Raw genomic sequence first — 22,915 nt, 5'->3', positions numbered from 1 at the left:
CTGCCAGGAGGCAGCATCACCTACTGGTTAGAACAAGGGCTGGGAATCAGGATTCCTGGTTTTTATTCCCAACTGTATCACTATGTCCTTGTTGCATCCGATGAAGTGAGCTGTAGCTCACGAAAGCTTATGCTCAAATAAATGTGTTAGTCTCTAAGGTGCCACAAGTCCTCCTATTCTTTTTGCGAATACAGACTAACACGGCTGCTACTCTGAAACCTGAAAAACTAGTGGTAGCAGGTTCGGCCGATCGCGGCTCCCACTGGCAGAGGTTTGCCGCTCCAGGCCAATGGTGGCTGCAGGAAGAGGCTCGGGCCAAGGGACGTGCTGGCCGCCCTTCCCGCAGCCCCCACTGGCCTGGGGCTTTCCCTGAGCAAGAGACGGACTGGCTTTCAGAACCACTGGTTTAGAGTACCTTAACTATATCATTGATACATCTCAACATTTGATGTTTGAGGTTTTAACCACTACCTTCATATTCATGGCTTTCCAATATCAATGGTATTTTAATGGAACCCCCATAGATTATATATACTGAATTACAATCTTAACTATAATTTACTGAAGATTTTTGTCTTGATTACAAAAGTAATTATTCTTAATAGCAACCGTTAGTCCTTATCTAAACATATGTACAGCTAAGAAAATGTCATGTCAACTGCAGAGCCTCATGCAGAATCAGGGACGAAGTATGTAACCTGTTAAGAAAAGAAGGTTATATTCTATTCTCCAGGGGCAAATCTTGAATTCTGTAATATTTCTTACATGGTACCTATCACCATGGTATAGTATCTGAGCACTTCACTCAGTCAAAACTCTCTGAAGTCAATGGGAAATTTCCCAAAGTACAACTTGAGTAAAAACGTCAGGTTGTACTCTCATATGTACAGTTAGCTGACTGTTTTGATGTTTGTGTGATCATGAAGCTGCAGTGCTCTATGCCTTTACTTATTAAAAGGTGATTTTATAAAGCCCGCTGCAAACCCACTCTCATGATTGAACCCATTCGGTTATAATATAAAAACAACAGGATACATTCTGTCCTCATTTCGGGCCTGATCCTGCACCAGTGAAATCAGTGGGAGTTAGATCGCTGACTTTCAGTGGAAGCAGGATCGAGCCCTTGAGCCCTAATCCTGAAACAAGCTGTGCATCATGACACTTGTACCTCTAAGGAGCCCTACTGACGTCAATGGGGCTTTGTCCAAGGTGCCGGTGCTTACTTTGCTATCTAGTCAATTTCAAGCCTCAGTTCAAAGTATTTTTGCGTATTACACACACGCCTTTGTAGTCGTGTCCCCCCTCCCTCCCAGTTGGAGACTTCACAGTCACAGGTTCCCGTGTTTTAAATATTTTCTCTCCCCAGTTGCGCTATGAAAGCCCCACCCAGACAGGGGGGCAATCGGCCTGACTCTCGGGACGGCAGCGAACGTGTCTGCGCTCAGAGCGCTGCCAGATGCACTGAGACACCAGCCCGCACTGGTAAACGGAGAAGAACATACTTCTCCGCAATCCCTGTCGGCCCCAGTCACCCGGGAGCCACAAGCTGCAGCGCACGGGCGCCCCGGGGCGCCGAGAGGCCGTGGCGGCAGGCGCGACGCTGCGGTGACAGACACCCCCGCCGCACGGGTGACACCGCGTCCCAGCAGCCCCCCACAGGCACGTGCACCCGGCCCAGGCCCCGCCCCCTCTGCCCGTGGCTGCGGAGGCCCCGCCCCAGAGGGCGGGGCGGCGCGGGGCGCATGCTCGGTGCCCTTTGTGTCCAGGGCGGTCGGGCGGCGCGGGGGAGGCCGAGCCGCTCTCAGTGCCGCACCGTCCGCGGGCCCCTCAGCGCGGCGGAGCCGGCCCCGCCATGGTGAAGAAGCGGAAAGGCCGGGTCCTCATCGACTCCGACACCGAGGACAGCGGCAGCGAGGAGAACCTGGACCAGGTACGCAGCGGAGCGGGAGGCAGGGCCGGGGCCTGGGCTCGGGCTCGCTGCTCGGAGCACACGGCTGGGCGCCACTGTCCCCCCGCCGGGGCCGGCCGGAGCTCGCTCCGCCCTGTTGGGGGAGGCCTCGGACCCCCCTCCCCGTGCGGGGATGGGGTCCCGATTGGCTTCCGGGGCCGCGGGAGAGACCCCCGGGCATAGCGCATGTGGGGGAAGGGAGGCAGCGGGTGCTGGTAGAGAGTAGACCAGCACTTGGGGGGTGGCGTGGGGTGGCGAGGCCCCCTGCGGGAGGCGGGGGGGGGGTGTGACAACAGAAGCTCTAGAGCCCTGGATACAGGTGTTAATTATGGTACACCCCCCTGGGGATATAAGAATCCATGGAAACCTTGGCATCAATTTGGACTAGAATGTGGGGCAGAGGGTAAATGTCTGTGCTGTAGAATGGTGGCTACTTTCATCCAGGCCCTGGAAAGAGATCTGTAAAGTCCTCTTTCATTGCTAGTCTTACTTGCTAGGAAAAAGTGTTAGCATGTTCTGTTTTAAAGGTGAAGGTATGAGGGTCAGATAGGCTGCTAAAAGTGGGAGAAAGATTGATGCTCTAAAATGCTTTCATCCCCTGGACTTAGTTCCTGGTGCTGGCTCCATGGGAAAAGTGTCACTCAGTTGCTGATGCTCAGATGCTGATGATTGGGGGTTCAGGTGGCCTATGCCTATAGGTACACCAAAAACTGCAGGAATAAGTGGAATATACTTAAATGAACAGTTAATTTTCTCATGGTATTTCAGATGCTAGGAGACCAATTGGGGAAGATAAATATAATCAGACTCTCTCCAGACCCTCTAGTATCATATGTCCGCAGAGGGTCAAGATGGGCTACTGTGGGAATTATTAATACACGTTCATTAGTTTCTACTGAGCCTCGGGGAGCTCAATTGGTGGGAGATTACTTTAGGTTAGGAGCCCAGAAATGGTAATGAGATAGAGTGTCTGCACATCCCAAGAGGAATCCAAAAGAAAAATACTATATCTGGCATTAATTGAAGTGCATGAGAGCTTCAAAAAGGGCATGGAAGGTAGACTCCAATTCTTTTGCCCTGTGGAATGGACTTTCTTCAAAAGACATCCCATCTTTTTTTAATTTTCCTGTAATCTTAACAGTCACTGGTGATAGGATATATTTCTCTACAGTATATATTATAACTCACATAAGGAAGTTCATCCAGTTGGGTATCTTGGTTAAATATTCTTAAGCATACATATAACTGAAGCGGATGCGGGTACTGGTCCATTAACTGGTAACTTCATAGGAGAAGCTTTTGGTGTGTTGGGAAATAAAACAAATTTAAACTTTTGTTGTTTGGCATTTTGGTGGAAAGATGAAGAATGAACATTGCCTGGAGACCGAATTTGTCTCTGACCCAGAGAGGTGGCTCCTTCAGGAAAGGTTGAGAAATAGTAGTGGAGCAGTGATAGGAAAACTTGCACAGATGCTATGGTTGTATCTCTGTTCTTTGCATGAATAATGAACTTCAGTCTCCAGGGCTTTCAGCTCTTCACCGTTACTAAATTCATACTAATTTCACAGTGTTAAACAGCCTGAGAATGACCACAAGCCAGGGCTAGAGCAGGCTGGCATAGGCCAGAGAAAAGGAACATTGTGCATGAGTGGAGCTTGTGGATCCTCTTCCCCCATACACTATAAACGTGTTCACAGCTGTGGGTGAAGTAGTCGATGGCTCCATCAAAGCTACCCATCTACTCCTTCTGTTCCACAAAGGCCTTTGAGACAATCATATTAGCAGCTCACATGTACTGGACTTCAGGATCAGGTAGCAAAGATGCAGTTTTATCTTTTGTGGCTCCACTGGGAAAGCATATGCTAAATAGGGCCTTGACTGGTGCCTCCTCTCTAGCCTTGCAGCATATAGTCTTTTGGGAAATTGGAGAAGAAGGAACACTTCAGAATAGTTATTCAGAAAAGAAAAAAAAACCCAAAACATTTAGGACAGAAGAAGGAAAATGGTCAAGAATAAAAGGACAATGGTGACAGTGTGAGGGGATACACAGGGAGGTGGAGTGAGGGATGCTATTCAGCCATTTCTGTGCAAGTGGTTAGGAGTTCCAACAAAAAAGGTCAGGAATCACTGCTTCAAAAAAATTACAATCTTATATAAACTTAATTTTCTGATGTTACATGCCTTTGTTTCAGAGAGAGGCTTGAAAAAACCACTTGCCAGTGGAAGCTTCCTTGGCAAGTGTGCTGACCTAAGCCATCAATTTCTGCAGAATTTACATGCATTTAAAAAATGAAGTTCCAGACCATATGGTTGTGAGGTAAACCTTCCATTTGTGGAAACTATTTGTAAACCAGTTTAGTGTTATCTTCCCAAGACTGCAAAAGTTCCCATGTGGTGGTGCTGCTACGGATAGCTTAAGTTCAGCAGCAGCAAAGGATTTTAAAGAATCTGCTCTTCAGAATGACGCAGGCAACAGCTAAACTCTAGAGTCATGTCAACTTCATGTGGTTGCTTGTGCTCCTTGAAAGAGCTAGGAATGGAGCCAGGGAGTGGAATTATTCATGGTGGGAGAGTCCAGAAATAAGGTAAGGTTAGAGAAGTTGTGACTCTTTACATCCTTACAAGAAACAGAAGACAAAAAGCTCCTCTTCCTTTTAACAGCTAGGGAGGGTTGACACTTCTGGTTTATCACAGTGGTTCTCAAAGCTGGTACGCTGCTTGTTCAGGGAAAGCCCCTGGTGGGCCGGCCAGTTTTTTTTTACCTGCTGGGTCCGCAGGTTCAGCTGATCGCGGCTCCCACTGGTTGCCGCTCCAGGCTAGTGGGGGCTGCGGGAAGCGGCACAGGCCGAGGGATGTGCTGGCCGCCCTTCCTGCAGCCCCCATTGGCCTGGAGTGGCGAACGGCTGCCACTGGGAGCTGCGATTGGCCGAACCTGCGGACGCGGCAGGTAAACAGACTGGCCCGGCCCACCAGGGGCGTTTCCTGAACAAGTGGTGGACCGGCTTTGAGAACCACTGGTTTATCAGACACAAACTAGCCAAAGGCTGCTGCAGAACATAGAATCCCAGCACCCAGCTCCACCTAGCTGAGATAGTAGGAGTTTATTTTATTGCCCCTGGACCTATTAGTGGAGCCCTTGATTCTTGACAGTTGATATTTACTTTTGGCTAATAGATTTACTCCTCTTGATAATGCATTTTTGTAAATTTATTTTCAGTCCCAGTTTTTGAAAGTGCTCATTAGAACTTTGAGTTGTGAGAGCATGACTTTGCTAATTTACAGTCTTCCAGCCTGAGGCCTGCCATATGAATGTGTTTATACAAAGATTTAGTGTGTCATTTTTATTGTAGTTATGGGATGTGAAGAGGGATTGAATGGACCAGTTAGGATTCTGAATCGTGTATGTCTTAATGTCTTTGCAACTTTAAAATAACTTACTTTAAAAGTATATAACTACTAACATACTTCAAAAAATGAGATTACTTAGGAATTACCTGATTAGTTAGAGGCTGTTGGCCTTTGGGTCATGCAACAATGCACTTAAGTGTCTGTAACGCACTTTGCCATGTGGCATCACCAAAAGGTAATCTGTCTCTGAAAGTAATCAGTCTTGATGCTGTGTCTCTTTACAAAGTAAACAGTAGTAATAATACTTAGCACTTATGGCTTGTCATCTTCAAAATCTTTTTCCAGCATTGATCTGTTTTTATTTTCATGTAATGCAAACACAGACTTGATGATTGACGCTGACTGAGAGACCTACTGGTTTTGGAAAGTACTTGGATACTATAGAGTGGGGTACAAATATAAAAGCATGAATTAGCAGATCCAGTTATTTGTCTTTAAAATAAGTATAAACTTTTTTTTGTACTAGGAGCTCCTGTCTTTGGCCAAACGGAAACGCAGCGACTCTGAGGAGAAAGAGCCACCTGTTAGCAAACCAACAGCTTCTTCAGACTCTGAGACCTCAGACAGTGATGATGAGGTAAGTTTGACACGGTATATCCTGAGTTGCTACAGCTTGTTTCTTGAGTTCTGACATTATTAGCAGTGATAAATATTTTTATTATACAGTATGCTCAGAATCAGTGTGTAGACACACAAAGTGAGGCTGACCTCTCTGAGAGGCTTAACTAAGCCTACAGAAAATAGCTTCAGAAAGAACATTTTTCTTTCTCTTTCACTTGGAATTCAGCAAATGCAGAATTGTAATTGTATGCTCAGTACACTGAATATCTTTAGAAAATTCAGCACTTGTTTAATGCTATGAGAAAATGGCCTAAATGGTTTTTGACCTGCGAGCTTAAAACTACTGCTTTCCCCATATGATATTGTCATAGGTGAGATCTGTGGAGGTGCTTGAGAGCCCTTGGGTTTGAGGGACTGCTTGTTTTCGAACTTGAGTATTCTTTGGAGTTGAGGGGCTTGGCGTTAGAACTGCCCTTTGCATTGTTCCTCTCTAACTTCCTCCAGAAAACCTTGTCTGAAATAGCCCGGATTTGATGATCATCAGCATGCTACAGAGCACATCTTTTTACCAGAGCTTTTGAGGAAGTGGGGATGCCTGGGGAGAGCAAGATATTTCTGATCTCTCTTGTTCTAAGGGTTTGGCTGACTATTTCTGTTATATGGTAAGGCCTGGCTGTTGGCTTTGTTTTTTTTGTTTGGTCTTGGTGTGTAGGAGTTCTAGAACTAGGGATAGGTGCCTCCTAATTTCATTTTTATTAAAAATTAAAATAAAAATGACCCAGTAAGACAGAAAAATTAACAAGCTGTTTGCACAACTACATGAGTAAAAATATTCTGTTGCAATGTTGGGCTCAAGAGTCTGGCAATGTTACAGTTAGCTTTGCAAACATCTTTCTGCAGGAAGTTTCTTCAGTTCTTCTGTTCTAAGTGGAGTGATGGTTCATTCCGCCCTTTAAAAATGATCACACCGGGAGCTGTGGAATTCTTCTTTCTATAATTGCAGGAAAGAACATTTTGACAATTTGAAAACCACTAGTGTAGACCAATGATAAACAACCATTCTCTCCAAATTTCTAGCACGTAGTCAAGTGTTCTTCCAATAAATATAAATGAGTAGGAAGAATGTGTTTGGCTATAGTTCTCCTGCTGAGACATTTAGAAAACAAGGATTGAAACAAAACTGTGGTGTTAAGTCTTTAAAGAAGGAGATGATGCTGTGAAGCTTCATTCCAATGACTTTCTATTATATTTAGTACAACTTTGAGATCTACAGATGAAAAATGCTATATCAGAGCTAGATGGTATTATTAACAAGTAAATTATTTTATTTGACTGTTGGCTTTTAATCACTTATCTTATGCATTCTGATTTTCTGGCACACAGCTGATTTGTTCTAAATGTAGTGTACATCTTGGGGATGTGAAAAATTCAGTTCATCGTCATTGACTGTCTTGTCACTTTGCGCAAGTATTTATATTCAGTTTTTTTATTCTGAATAAATGCAAATAAAAAAAACCTGTCCATACATATTCTGAAGTTTAATTTAGGAATTGATTACATCATGATTCAGCCATCAAGCCTCCATATTCACTGTTCACAAAATATGAAAATAAAGGGGGTTGTAAATTGCAGGGAAAATAAAGAAAGTATTCAGTTTTCACCCACACTGAATTTTAAGATGAAGTACATATTTCTGCTCCATCATGTGCTATTCATGCACCTTGATCATTGCAGTAGATGTTTTTCCATGAGTGAAGACTCTAACATAAAATATCTTGTATGCAACAGAGTGGTGTCATCTTAGCAAGAAGGTAACGGTGGAAAATCTTCATCTCTCCTCTTCTTTCATTATGGCTGAATTCTGCAGTGTTTGGTGCTCTTGGCATGGTAGGGTTTGCAAGAAGGGAGGGACAGGGCCATGACTCCTCTGGGGATTCCTCTGCTTTGGTGAGAAGTGTGCTTCTAAGTAAATGATTGGTAGCAGACATAATTATAACTATTCAGCAACTCATTGGCCTCTTAAGTGAAATGCAGCAGCACCTCTGCTATATCAATGTCTTGTGAAGTGGAAATGGGGGAAGGAAGCTATCTGTCATGTTCTACTTCATTCCCTCTCTGCTTTTTGCTCTGCTGAACAGCCATGTGGAAGCAGGGCAGAGTTTAATGTTGAAAAAAAATTCATAAAGAAATTTCATGGTTGTTGCAGATCTTTAACATCTGTAACACTAAGTGGAAAACTTAAAGGGATGCTGAGAGCATGGAATACACCGATAAACACCTTGCTAGTCATCTGTCAAATCTCACTAGATCATTGGTCATTATTATTCATAATAGCTGCTAGTGGGTTTTGAGACAAATATAATTCAGCTGTTTGATCAATCTATAGTAGTTGTATACATTTCAAAAACTCTGGAAGTGATGGAGCCTCCCCCATAAACTGATGAGCAAAGGATATTTAAACATGGGAAGAGAATGCACTGCACAGCACTAAGTAACTTTCAATTGTGGAGAACTGTATGTAGAGGATCAAAGAGGGAAAATAGAACTCAAGAGATGGAAAAATAAAACATTGTTGACAGATCAGAGGATAAGGTCTATAACTGAGTATCAGGAGAGTTAATTCAGAATCTGTGGCGTCCAGGCATTCTAGGAATGGCAGGCTAACTGGATGAAAAAAGGTACTTGCTGAAGGAGAACAAAGTCAAATTTGATTTGTGACCATTGATTGCAGGCAGGGAGGATGGGAGTTGATATGTGCCAAAAGGAATAACAGGTGTGGTCTGAGGTATATATGTGACTACGTTCAGGTCTGACACAGTCTCCTAATAATACTTAAGAAGTAGGCTGTCAAACAATTAAAAAAATTAATTGTAATTAAAATTAATTGTGATTAATCGCGTGATTAAACAATAATGAAATACAATTTATTTAAATATTTTTGGATGTTTGCTATGTTTTCAAATGTATTGATTTCAATTACAACACAGAATACAAAGTGTATAGTGCTCACTTTTTATATTTTTATTACAAATATTTGCACTGCAAACAATAGAAATACTACTTTTCAATTCACGTCATACAAGTACTGTAGTGCAATCTCTTTATCATCGAAGTTGAACTTAAAAATATAGAACTATGTACAAAAAAAACTGCATTGAAAAACAAAACAATGTAAAATTTCAGTGCCTACAAGTCCACACAGTCCTACTTCAGCCAATCGCTCGAACAAACAAACTTGGTTACAATTTGCAGGAGATAATGCTGCCCGCTTCTTGTTTACAATGTCACTTGAAAGTGAGAACAGGTGTTTGCATGGCACTGTTGTAGTTGGTATCGCAAGATATTTATGTGCCAGAACTGCTGAAGATTCATATGTCCCTTCATCTTCAACCACCATTCCATAGGATATGCGTCCATTCTGATGATGGGTTCTGCTCAATAACGATCCCAAGCAGAGTGGACCGATGCATGTTCATTTTCATCATCTGAGTCAGATGCCACCACCAGAAGGTTGATTTCCTTTTTTGTTGGTCTGGTGCTGTAATTTCTGTATCTGAATGTTGCTCCACACCTCGTCCCTCTCCGATTTTGGAAGGTACTTCTGATTCTTAAACCTTGTGTCGAGTGCTGTAGCTATTTTTAGAAAACTCATATTGATATCTTCTTTGCGTTTTGTCAAATCTGTGAAAGTGTTCTTAAAACAAACTTGTGCTGGGTCATCATCTGCGACTGCTATAATATGAAATATATGGCAGAATGCGGGTAAAACAGAGCCGAAGATGTACAGTTCTCCCACAAGAAGTTCAGTCACAAATTTAATTAACGCAATATTTTTTAACAAGCATCATCGGCATGGAAGCATATCCTCTGGAATGGTGGCCAAAGCATGAAGGGGCATATGAATGTTTAATATATCTGGTACGTAAATACCTTGCAATGCTGGCTACAAAAGCGCTATGCGAACGCCTATTCTCACTTTCAGGTGACATTGTAAATAAGAAGCAGACAGCAGCATCTCCTGTAAATGTAAAAAACTTGTTTGTCTTAGCGATAGGCTGAACAAGAAGTAGGACTGAGTGGACTTGTAGGCTCTAAAGTTTTACATTGTTTTGTTTTTGAGAGCAGTTTTGTAACACAAATTTAGGGTTTTTTTTTTCCTAAGTTGCACTTTCGTGATAAAGAGATTGCGCTACAGTATATGTATAAGGTTAATTGAAAAACATTTTTTTTTTTTCATTTTTACAGTGCAAGTATTTGTAATAAAAATAATATAAGGTGAGTCCTGTATACATTTGTATTCTGTGTTGTAATAGAAATCAATATATTTGAAAATGTAAAAAAAATCCAAAAATATTTAATAAATTTCAATAGGTATTCTATGGTTTAACAGTGCAATTAATCACAATTAATTTTTGAGTTAATTGCATGAGTTACCTGTGATTAAGTGACAGCCCTATTAATTAGGCGGCAGTTTTGCATCCCCTCTCTCTTTTTAAAATAGCCTGGGGGAATGGTCTTGAGTGTAAGATCTCATTCATGCAAAAGGATATCTGTAATACCACAAGGAGTTTTTTTAATGGACTGGTTGCTTAAATAATGTCAGTGGACCCTGACCGGGGGTGGTCATGAGGATGAGGTTAATGTCATGGCATGGTGTCAAGATACAAAAATTTTAAAACTCTTACCCCTTTTGGAGATAAAGGAACCTTCTTTCATATCAAATGGGAATTCTCAAAAGCACAAGACTACTGGCAGTTAATGATGGACCAGAGCACATGAACACATTATATGTTTACTGAATGATCATTGACCCTTCTTGTTGGTTGGTCAGCTGTGACTGGGTGATGAGTGGTTAGGAATGATGAAGAAACCTAATACAAAAATATACTGTATAATAGAAGGTAAAAGGAATTTGTGTCCCTGTAGTTGCACAATGTTAATCTTTTGCACTATGTGCTAAGTGCCTCCATACACACTTTAAGGTCAGAAGGGACCATCATGATCCTCTAGTCTGACCTTCTGCGCATTGCAGGCCACAGAACCTCATCGACCCATCCCCTTACAAGAAGGTACAGTCCTGCCCCAGGAAGCTTATAATTTAAGCATATTAACAAGCAGAGAAGGATGTTAAGAGAATGCTGAAGTTGAGCCTTTTAAGTATAGAAGTCAAACTAAATTTATAGTTCCTGTTGCAGCAGTTACTGTGTCTCTTATGTATGTGGAAATATTTTGTATTACTGCATATGGTGTTTCATGCATTAATCTTGGGGCAAAAAAAGCTGCAATTGCACATCTGATACTTGTCTGTTTTGTGTATTCTTGGTAGGGGTTGAAGGTGAGGACTTTTTTGCAGGACTCTGTTTCTATACCTCTTTCCCTTAGTGGAATCTAAAATATGCTTCTTGAATAAACTTGATTTGGAAACAAATCAATCGCTTTTGCCTGTTTAATAGTGGGAGACTAAAGCTAAAACACTGAATAAGAAATGTCCAGCTATGTCGGTAAACTTTGTTTTTCTGAGTAAAAGCCCTCATGGCTCAGATTTGTTGTTAAATATTACAAAACAATGATTTTAGAGTTTGGGGACCGTCCTGTGACTTAAAACTGTTCTGTCCTATCAGTATGAGCCATCTGTTAGCAGTTGGTAAAAATCTGGGTGATTTTCATGTGACTGATTTTTAGATTCTTTCTAATGGGATGAATGCACGGCTTGCCATTTGCCTCAGTTTTTTTGTAGCACTGATTTGTCTTCCAGCTGTCTGTATATTGGGATGCTTCTCAAAACTGTATTTCTTATACTGTGGTGTGGTACTGATTATTTTTGAGGATAGTAGGTGGGGTCTTCCAGTGTCTTGTCTCATGTTTCTGTCCTTTCCTTTTACTTTTCAGTGGACTGTTGGAGGTTCTAAAAACAAAAAGAAGGGAAAAGCTGGCAAAGTGGAGAAGAAGGGAGCTATGAAGAAACAGATGAACAAAGCTGCCTCCTCAGGCAGCTCAGACAAAGACAGCTCAGCTGAGAGTTCAGCACCTGAAGAGGGTAAGAAAACACTTCTTGTGCACTAGCTGCCAGTGCTACTCAGAATGAAGCTACCTCACTTTATGTGCTATTCAGTATGTCAGAGATACCCCAAATCATCTTCAGAATACTTGTGTTATGCTCCTAGTAATCTGGATGGTCTTGTCTAATGATTTTTGGACTTGCGGTGGCTCGGAGCTGACCTCTAACTGCATGTAGTTGACTACAGTATTGCTGAAAGCACTTATTAAAAATACTAAATAGTACTTCAACAGAAAAACGTTAAATCTATCTCAGTCTCTCTTAGAAATTAAAGATGGGGAGGGCAGAGTTTTTAGGCCGTCTAGTTTGTTCCTCCCCTTTAGGGCCCATGATCTTTTATTCCCATGGATGTTCCTCCTCATTTCCTGCCCACACTCCCATAAACGTTTCCTTTGGCTGTTATTACAGGTACTGTGCTGTATGGGGAATACTTAAGTATTCATATAGGACTGCTCATTATCCTATACACTGTATCAAAATTCTTGTACTATGTGTTGGTGAAATTGTAGAAGAAAAATCAAGTGTAACTGTGTTTATAGTAAAAATGTCAGGCGGGTATCTGGAAATGGAATAGATCTAGGAAGATGTTAGACCCATTGTTTATCTATTCCATTATTCTGTCTTGAACAGTGGCTGGTAATAGATATTTCAGAGGAAGGTGCTGTAATCCATATTAATGCAAAGAAAAACTTGCAATGACAATTCTTGTTGCATCCAGGCACATCTTGTATCCAGACACATCCCACATCTCTAATTAAAATAAATTAAGGGAAAAATATTCTTTGCCACTTTCATAATGCCAACCGTGGTGCTGATAACATTCTGACAAGTTTAAGGGTTGTTACTTCCATTTCCAACAAATACTGAAAAGCAGTATGTTCCCCAGCTTTATCAAACTCACTCTAACTTAATATTGCTGAGGTCACTTAAGTTATTCAGGCAGAATAATTTCCTAAGTGAATGAACTGTGTGACAGTTAGATATGCCAATCTGTTGCTATAAAAGCATATGAGCTTATTTAAGGATTTGTGCTAGATTGCAAGTTTTGAAGTTGGGGGATGTAGGGCCCTATGAAATCTCCATTAATGAGAACTCCAATGGAATCGTGGAATCAAAATAATACAGAATCAAGGCTCTCCCCGGCGTTAGGACCGCAGTGGCAGGCAGGCAGTGCAGGCTACGCAGCTGAGGTAACTGCAGCCCCGGAGGTAAGAAACCAGTGGATGTCGGGACGTGGCGCAGGGGCTAGGGCTGTGGGGAGGGACACGCAGGGTGCTAGGGCCATCCGGGAGTGCAAGGGCTAGGGGAGAAGGGCCAGCATCTGGGATTTAAATGCAGCTTTTGAGAACTCAGTTCCTTGCTGTGTTAGTTTCACAGGAGTTGTGGCTCTCAAGCAGACTCCAGCCATGCAACAAAACATTGATCAGTACAGTAAGTTACCACCTCTCACCAGAACTGTATGAACAATGGCTAGTATTTCTGTGCAGCACTCAGAATGAACCTATCCCAGATGCACTACATCTTTGCACTTACTGGAAGGTTATGAAGGGACGAGCACCTAAAATAGCAGAGATTGTCCTACCCTTATGTCTTTCTCTGTCAGCTCTGTAGTCACAAAAAGAAGCTTTAGTAAATATAAAAATCTGCTTAGAGCCAAGAGGGAATCACTTTCTGAAGAAAACACTACAGGGCTAACCATGTTGTATCACAGTGGAGATGTCTGCCAGAGATGGCAAAAATGACATTTATGTTTGTCAATTTGTAATGCGACTCAGCAATAAACTGATAGGATAGTTTAAAATTATTTAATCACATTCAAAATAAATTTAAGCATTCCTTCAGAATATAAGAAGCTTGAAAGTACTGAATTTAATTTAAAATGGCAACTGCTCCAAGGATAAAATATTTATGCTTCGTGCATTTTTTAAAATTTTTTAATTATTCAAATATGTAAGAGCTCTTACTTCTGTGAGCTTGTGTTATTGTTCAGCAGTGTCAGTTTGGTCACATTACTGAGCACAACTTTAAAAAGTGATTTTAAATGTGTTACTTTTACTGTATATCTGCAGGATGTTTTGTTTAAATGGTAGGATTGTTTTTGTAAAATCAGTTTTTCCCATTGCAGTCCAATTCTGAATATTTTTATGCATTTACGGTAAGGCGACTTAATTGTCAATGTGTCAAACAATTTTGATTTTAAAAAACCCCATAAAGATGGATTTTTTTTTTAAATGGGGGGAAAAAACAATCAGAAAATAATAAATCTGAAAATCCACAGTAATAAAATGGGTTTCATAGGACCCTACGGCTGTATTGCTTTTTAGTGTCTGCTGGGAATAAGGTCAGGAACCCAAGATTCTATCCGTGACTCTAGGAGGGCAGTATGGTTGGTTGATCCACATTGTTATTTTAACCAATACCTCTGTGGTGCAGTATGGCTGGGTAATATTTGGGTGGTCATATCAGAGGCCTGGGCTCTGTTCTCAGCAGTGCCTGAAGCTAATTTGTTTGTAAAGTGTTGGTGGGGAGGTACTGGCAGTTATAATTGCCTTCTTGGGTTGCCTAGCAATAAGGGTGGTGAAGGGTATGGAACTATAAACTTCCATCAGTTGAGTTGAGAGATGAACTTAAGGACCCCTCAAGGAACTATCCATTGGGGTAGTCTGTCTCAGCTCTAGCTTGTGTTGTAGCTTAGCAATGTTGTCACCTGAAGTCCTATGCAGACAAAATTCTGTTTCAACAACTATGGGAATGGTGATGTTGACAGTGCTTAAGCTGTCAGCTTCATGTTGGTGTATTAAAATTAACTTGTAGGAAGCTTAATGCCACTTATAAGTAGGTTCTGTGTCCTACTTAGCAGATGTAAAGTAATATGTGGGGCAAAAATCGTATCACAGGACTTTAACGTCCTTGTCAAAAGGAATTGAAAAATTAAAAACTGGTAGTCACTTATTATTCAGTGTGTGTCAATCTGATCTGCATCAAAACAATGTGAAAAATTCACATACTCTGTCACTCAATATTTTTGTTACTTTTACATTTCAGGAAAAATACATTTTTAACAGTCCTGTCAAAATGAAAACTTCATTGCATCTTTAAGTGGACATTATGGTGGAACAGTAGTGACAAAATAATCTTTTGGAAATTCTGTAAAATCCTTGGACTCCATGATACCTTGAAGATGATAGTGCATTTTGTGTGAAAACAAAGTATTCCATTTTGAGTTTTTAAATGTATTGTCTTTCAATTTAATTGTCTTTATTCTGATTCCTTATTCCATACTATTGTTACTAGCATAGTGGAGAACTAATATGGATGCCATATTCCACATCCCTTGTTGGTAGGGCCAAGCTGGAGTACTTAGTTTTACTGCAGCATAACATAACTGTCCCATGGTTTCATTTTAGGTGAAGTGTCTGATTCTGAGAGCAACAGCTCCTCCTCCAGCTCAGATTCAGATTCATCATCTGAAGATGAGGAGTTCCATGATGGCTATGGGGAGGACCTGATGGGAGATGAGGAAGACAGAGCTCGGCTGGAACAGATGACGGAGAAGGAGAGGGAACAGGAGCTGTTTAACCGGATAGAGAAGAGGGAAGTGCTGAAGAGAAGGTAAGTTTATGAATTATTAAGAACATAAAAACGGCCATAATGGGTCAGACCAATTGTCCATCTAACCCAGGATCCCATCTTCTGACAGTGGCCTGTGCCAGATGCTTCAAAGGGAATGAACAGAACAGGGCAGCTATCAAGTGATCCATCCCCTGTCATCCATTCCCATCTTCTGGCAGTTGGAGGTTTAGAGACACCGAGAGCATAGGGTTGTGTCCTGGCCCATCTTGGCTAATAGCCATTGATGGACTTATCCTCCATGAACTTATTTAGTTCTTTTTTTAAACCCCCGTATACTTTTTCCCTTCACAACATTGTCTGGCAATGAGTTCTACAGGTTAACTGTTTGTTGTGTGAAGAAGTGTTTGGTTTGTTTTAAACCTGCTGCCTATTTATTTCATTGGTATTCTAGTATGTGAAGGGGTAAATAACACTTCCCTATTCACTTGCTCTACACCATTCATGCTTTTATAAACCTCTGTTATATCCCTGCTTAGTTGTCTCTTTGCTAAGCTGAACAGACCCAGTCTTTTTAATCTCTCTTCGTATGGACGCTGTTCCATACCCCTAATCATCTTTGTTGCCCTTCTCTGTATCTTTTCCAATTCTAATATCTTTTTTTTTTTTGAGATGGGGCGACCAGAACTGCATGCAGTAGTCAAGGCGTGGGCGTACCATACATTTATCTAGTGGCCTTATATTTTCTGTCTTTTCTATCCATTTCCTAATGGTTCCTAACATTCTGTTAGCTTTTTTGACTGATACTGCTACTCAGCAGATGTTTTTCAGAGAACTATCCGTGATGACTCCAGTATCTCTCTCTTGAGTGGTAACAGCTGATTTAGACCTCATAATTTCTTATATAGAGTTGGGATTATGTTTTACAACATGCACTATGTTGCATTTATCAGCATTGAATTTCATCTGCCATTTTGTTGCCCAGTCATCCAGTTCTGTGAGATCCCTTTGTAACTCTTAGTTAAATCCAAAGCTGACTGCAATCTTGAGTAATTTTGTATCATCAAACTTTTCCACCTTTTTCCAGATCATTTATTATGAATATGTTGATCAGCACTGGTCCCAGTACAGATCCTTGAGGGACCCTGCTATTTACATCTCTCCACTGTGAAAACTGAGCATGCATTCCTACCCTTTGTTTCCTGTCTTCTAACCAGCTACTCACTCATGAGAAGACCATGTGACATTACTCAGGGTACAATCTGGACTGCTAAACAGCTGTGTCCTCTCAATTCTCCAACATTAGGTGCATTTTACACTGCTCTGCTGTGAGAGCAACCACTCTTGGCCTGCTCACACACGGCCTCTAGCATGTAAATTACTGCCAGCTGAGTTATATGAGTGCTCTAGTCATTCACTCCTGAATTATATTGCATAGTGACACCAGCAAATTTCCAGTCCCAGACTTGTCCCCAGAATGTGCGTCTTATACTACCCAGTTCTTTCCTTCTGGACAATACAAGCTCATAGATAACATCATTTACTATTAATAAAATGACAGACTATCTCAAATGAAGTTGCCCAAACACTTCAATCCAAATGTACACTGGTTTAGATACAACAATAAAACAAGTTTATTAACTACAGAAAGTTGGATTTTAAGTGATTACATGTAATGAGGCATAAAAGTCAGAAATGGTTACAAAGAAATAAAAGGTAAAATGCAAATTAATACTTAGCTTTTAAGTGAATTTAAAGCAAAAAGGTTTCTCTCACCACATGCTTACAGCAGCCTGGCTGGGTTCTTTTCAGCCAGGAGTCCTCCCCCAGTTCAGTGATGCTTCCTTTGTCTTTCAAGTGTTTGTTGATGCCGTGAGTTAGAGATGAGGGGAGAAAGATAATCTGGAGAATGTTCCCCTTTCTTATAGCATTTCCCTTCTTTGAGAATCATCTCCAACTGGGATTCAGGCGACAGCAAATCTGTTTGCATGGGAACTTCCAGCTGTTCCACTGTCAGGATATAAATTTCTTGCTCACACCCCTTTTTCCTGCAAAAGAAAGGCCGCTTAACCAGGTGATGGCTCATTTGATTTTTGTTTATACCTGGCTGAGGCATCAATTTGTTTTGTCTTCAAGGAACTGTTTGTGCCTTCTTTTCTAAACTTGGAATATGTTTCAGTAATGTTATACAGTAGACTCTCTTATAATTTTACATACAGTGTTGCCCCACACATTTTACCAGGAGAATAATGATCAGCACATCATGAGTTTTTAAATGATACCTCACAAGGCATAATTTGTACAAAATTTCTCAGTCTTGTAAAAAGGGTGAATCTAAAGGTACAGACTGTCACAGGCCTTCCCTCTTATTCCATGATCCCTTACTTTGCTTAAGAGCCTTTGGTGTGGGACTTAGTCAAAACTTTTCTGAAAGTCCGAGTACACTATATCAACTGGATCACCGTTTTCCATGTGTTTGTTGACACCATCAAATAATTCTAATAGATAGATGAGGTATGATTTCCCTTTACAAAAGCTGTGTGTTGACTCTTCTCCAACATATCGCATTCATCTCTGTCTGATAATTCTGTTCTTTACTATAGTTTCAGTTAATTTGCCTGGTGTGTATAAATTATTGCAACATTGGTTTTGTTTTGTTTTTTCCTGGTGTGAGCAAATGCAGTCTTGCCCTGTTCATAGTGCTGCAGAGATCCTTCTTAGTCCATTGCTTTGACCATGTCACAGCCTCTTTGTATTCCTCATCTGGCTCCCCCTTCTCTATCACATCAGACATAAAATGCATGTTTTCACTTTTGTGGCCCCTCATGATCAGTCCCCAACTTACTTCTCTCATTTGCTATGGAGATATGAAGTCCTGCCTCCTACTGGCCTGTGACTATCTTTCAAACAAGCACTTTCATGTGTTATCCTATGCTGTCCCTGTAGTTGGGAGGAGCTCCCTGTAAACATTCACAAAGCCACTTTGTTGTTCTCCTTTGAATCCCTCCTTGAAATTCTCCTTTGCCATGGTGCCTACAATATACTGATGGTGGGTACTCCGTTAGTGTGCTGAGACCACTGTTGATCATTCTGTCCAAGATTCTCTCATTGTTTCCTTGTCTTCCCCAGTCTATTCACCTGTCTCATATTTAGCTTATAAGTTTTTCGGGAGAGGGTCTGTCTGTTTTGTTTGTACTGTACCTAGCATAATTGAGTCCTGGCCCATGACTGGGACTCCTAGGTGTTACAGTAATACAAATAACTAATAATCTGTACAGAAACTGGTGTTACAATATTGATATTAAATTGAAAGAACTATTAACGCACCATCAAGGTTACATAGGTAAAATCACAAATCCTACAGCCACATTCTCATTGTTGCACATCCTGTGTGTTGTATGGTGTGTAAAACATATACAGAAACAGGAATAGAAACAACAGCATATTTGAAGTCAGAAAGTATTGCTGGAAGTCTTAAATCTTACTGGGTTTGTGATTTACAGTGTGTTACTTTGAGATTGCATTAGCATAGCTTTTATATTTAATTTATTTTTAAACCAAAAAAAATGAAGGCGGGAAGGAAAAAAATAGTACAGAAATTTCACTGTCAGACCTAATAGGCACCAGTTGGTAAAGACTGACTGCTGCTCGCGTCATGTGGAAGTGTAAAGCAAAGATTCATAGATACTAAGGTCAGAAGGGATCATTCTGATCATCTAGTCCGACCTACTGCACAGCGCAGGCCACAGAATCTCACCCACCCACTCCTACAAAAAACCTCACCTATGTCTGAGCTATTGAAGTCCTTAAATCATGGTTTAAAGACTTCAAGGAGCAGAGAAGCCTCCCTCAGATCACCCATGCCCCATGCTACAGAGGAAGGCAAAAAACCTCCAGGGCCTCTCCAATCTGCCCTGGAGGAAAATTCCTTCCTGATCCCAAATATGGCGATCAGCTAAACCCTGAGCATATGGGCAAGATTCACCAGCCAGATACTACAGAAAATTCTTTCCTGGGTAACTCAGATCCCATCCATCTAATATCCCATCTCAGGGGATTAGTCCTATTTACCCTGAATATTTAAAGATCAATTACTTACCAAAATCCCATTATCCCATCGTACCATCTCCTCCATAAAGTCATCGAGTAGAATCTTAAAACCAAATAGATCTTTTGCCCCCACTGCTTCCCTTGGAAGGCTCTTCCAAAACTTCACTCCTCTGATGGTTAGAAACCTTTGTCTGATTTCAAGTCTAAACTTCCTGGTGGCCAGTTTATACCCATTTGTTCTTGTGTCCACATTGGTGCTGAGCTGAAATAATTCCTCTCCCTCTCCTGTATTTATCCCTCTGATATATTTATAGAGAGCAATCATATCTCCCCTCAACCTTCTTTTAGTTAGGCTAAACAAGCCAAGCTCCTTAAGTCTCCTTTCATAAGACAAGTTTTCCATTCCTCGGATCATCCTAGTAGCCCTTCTCTGTACCTGCTCCAGTTTGAATTCATCCTTTTTAAACATAGGAGACCAGAACTGCACACAGTATTCTAGGTGAGGTCTCACCAGTGCCTTGTATAACGGTACTAAAACCTCCTTATCCCTACTGGAAATGCCTCTCCTGATGCATCCCAAAACCGAATTAGCTTTTTTCACAGCCATATCCCATTGGCAGCTCATAGTCATCCTATGATCAACCAATACTCCAAGGTCCTTCTCCTCTTCCGTTACTTCTAATTGATGCATCCCCAACTTATAACTAAAATTCTTGTTGTTAATCCCTAAATGCATAACCTTACACTTCTCACTATTAAATTTCATCCTATTACTATTACTCCAGTTTACAAGGTCATCCAGATCCTCCTGTATAATATCCCGATCCTTCTCTGAATTGGCAATACCTCCCAGTTTTGTATCCTCTGCAAACTTTATTAGAACACTCCCACTTTTTGTGCCAAGGTCAGTAATAAAAAGATTAAATAAGATTGGTCCCAAAACCAATCCCTGAGGAACTCCATTGGTAACCTCCCTCCAACCTGACAGTTCTCTTTTCAGTAGGACCCATTGCAGTCTCCCCTTTAACCAATCCCTTATCCACCTTTTGATGTTCATATTGATCCCTATCTTCTCCAATTTAACTAATAATTCCCCATGTGGCACGGTATCAAACGCCTTACTGAAATCTAGGTACCTTAGATCTACCTAGATCTACTTAAATCTAGGTAAACACTGTATTTCCTTTATCTAAAAAATCTGTTACTTTTGGGTATGAGGGGACTAAGGTTTGATGAGTTTACATGCTCACATAGAAATCCAACCCCTAAATTTTAGGTTTGTTAAAAACATCACAGTGCCGGGATCACATCACAATAGGGAGGTAGAATCAGTCTAGATTTTGGGAGAGAGTTGCTCCAGAGGAAGCCAAGGCTCAGGGTAGCTGAGAAAATACCTAATCCCTTTGAGTCTAATTCCATAAAAGCAGCTGTGCAATATTCCTAATAGAGCTTCTCCCCCTTTCTTTGAGAATCTACCAGAGGAAGGAGGAGGGCTGACCGAAGCTTCCAGATTTCGCTACTGCTGGAAACTGGCAACTAGACCAGATGTAATTAGTATGTCCTGTTCTGTCAGTTCATATGTTAATTAATTAACAAGGCTGTAGACTACATTAATCTATTACAGGTTTCAGAGTAGCAGCCGTGTTAGTCTGTTGGTTTCTAAGGTGCCACAAGTACTCCTTTTATTAATCTATTAGTTTGTGCTGTGTGAACTGGTGGCCATCCATGTCCTCCATTGCCACCAAAAACAAATAGATGGTGAATGTGTGAGGAATGGAATTTCTATTTTTTCCACTCTCTCCACAGAAGATAAAACTTAGACACATCTTAACGTTCTAACTCTCAGAAGTTCAAGTATCTGTAAAAGCCTGTTTCCTCATTGCTGGATATAATAGGGTGGTCTCTGCCAACTACTATTAAAGCTCCTGCTGCTTCTCAGGGACTTGTTGCCAGCTGATCTGTACAAAAGAGAATCACTTTCTCTCTTGCCTTTCCGCATTACTGTTTTCTAAAATACCATTATATGGTCTGAGAAGTTAAACAAGGAGTATACTTTGCCTAGAGTAGTAAATCTAACAGGTAGTATTGGGCTCCTGAAATTTTTTCAGAAATCATGGAGAGCTGTATAGTGGGGCAACACACAGTTAGAAAGGGAAAGGAAACTGCAGAGGGAGTGAGTTCTTGGATGGGCCAGAAGTGGGAGGGAAGCTGTAGGGGGAGCATCTGGGAATTATCTGCGTAAACTACCTCTGCATCTGTGGTCAATACATTTAAGCCACACACAGTCAAAAGAAATTATGTAACCTTTTCTTTGTTTTCTTCAGTGGGCTTCTCAGCATTCTCCTCTGTCATTTTCAGGGGGTTGTTTCTGGTTTCCTATCTTAGGCCTCGTCTACGCTACAGAGTTTTGTCAAGAAAAGTTAAGTTGACACTCAAAAAGCACTATAATAAAAATCTGTATTGCATGTTCACACTCATCCCTCTGTCAGCAGAGCATGTCCACACTTGGGGCACTAGCATAGATAGTGTGAGCAGTGCACTGTGGATACCTATCCCACAGTCCAGCTTGACACCTTCTGCCATTAGGTCTTGTGGGAAGGCGGAGCGGATCACAGCATATCTTGGGACTGGGCTCAATGTCCCATGATGCATTGCTTTCTTTCCCAGTGTTCCTTGGGCTTCCGGCTTTCTTTCACGGCATTTTTCAACAGTCCTTGTTTGCTGTGCACCCCAGCATCTTTGTGAGAAGGGATGGATCCTGTACTGTTCTCTTATGCTCTGATAACCGTCATGAAGACATTGAGGATGGCAGTGCAGTTAATCGTGAAATTCCTAACTGAAGAAGACTCCCAGTTGCCTGACATGCTATGTGATATGGATAGGAGCAATATTAGATTGCTTTTGACATTCACAGAACAGCTGCAGAGGGTGGACTGTCGCTTTTGGGCTCAGGAAACAAGCACTGAACGGTGGGATCGTATCGTCATGCAGTTGTGGGATGACGAGCAGTGGCTACAGAAGTTTCGGATGCAAAAAGCCATCTTCCTGGAACTGTGTACAGAGCTCAGCCCAGCACTGCGGCACAAGGACACCAGAATGAGAGCTGCCTTATTGGTAGAGAAGCGTGAGGCAATCACTGTGTGGAAACTGGTGATTCCAGACTGCTACCGGTCAGTTGCGAATTAATTTGGAGTCAGGAAGTTGACCGTTGGGGCTGCATTAATGCAAGTGTGCAGGGCAATTAATCGCATCCTGCTATGAAGGACCGTGACTCTGGGAAATGTGCGGTAAATAGTGGACGGCTTTGCAGAAATGGGTTT

The 22,915-nt window shown here is 41.5% G+C and overlaps 1 protein-coding gene across 1 annotated transcript in view; it reads left to right on the top strand.

The window, feature by feature from the left end:
- Positions 1–1,721: 1,721 nt before the first annotated feature.
- The window catches only part of RTF1 (RTF1 homolog, Paf1/RNA polymerase II complex component), a 56,332-nt gene continuing 35,138 nt past the window's right edge, over positions 1,722–22,915 (top strand). Inside the window, exons 1-4 of the mRNA XM_038405858.2 lie at positions 1,722–1,930; positions 5,823–5,933; positions 11,807–11,954; positions 15,383–15,587. Coding sequence (XP_038261786.1) covers positions 1,853–1,930; positions 5,823–5,933; positions 11,807–11,954; positions 15,383–15,587 — 542 coding nt within the window. The 5' untranslated portion in view covers positions 1,722–1,852. The remainder of the gene's footprint in view (positions 1,931–5,822; positions 5,934–11,806; positions 11,955–15,382; positions 15,588–22,915) is intronic.

Source organism: Dermochelys coriacea, chromosome 6 (assembly GCF_009764565.3).
Source record: "Dermochelys coriacea isolate rDerCor1 chromosome 6, rDerCor1.pri.v4, whole genome shotgun sequence".
NCBI lineage: Eukaryota > Metazoa > Chordata > Testudines > Dermochelyidae > Dermochelys > Dermochelys coriacea.
This window is presented reverse-complemented; position numbering and strand designations above follow the sequence as displayed.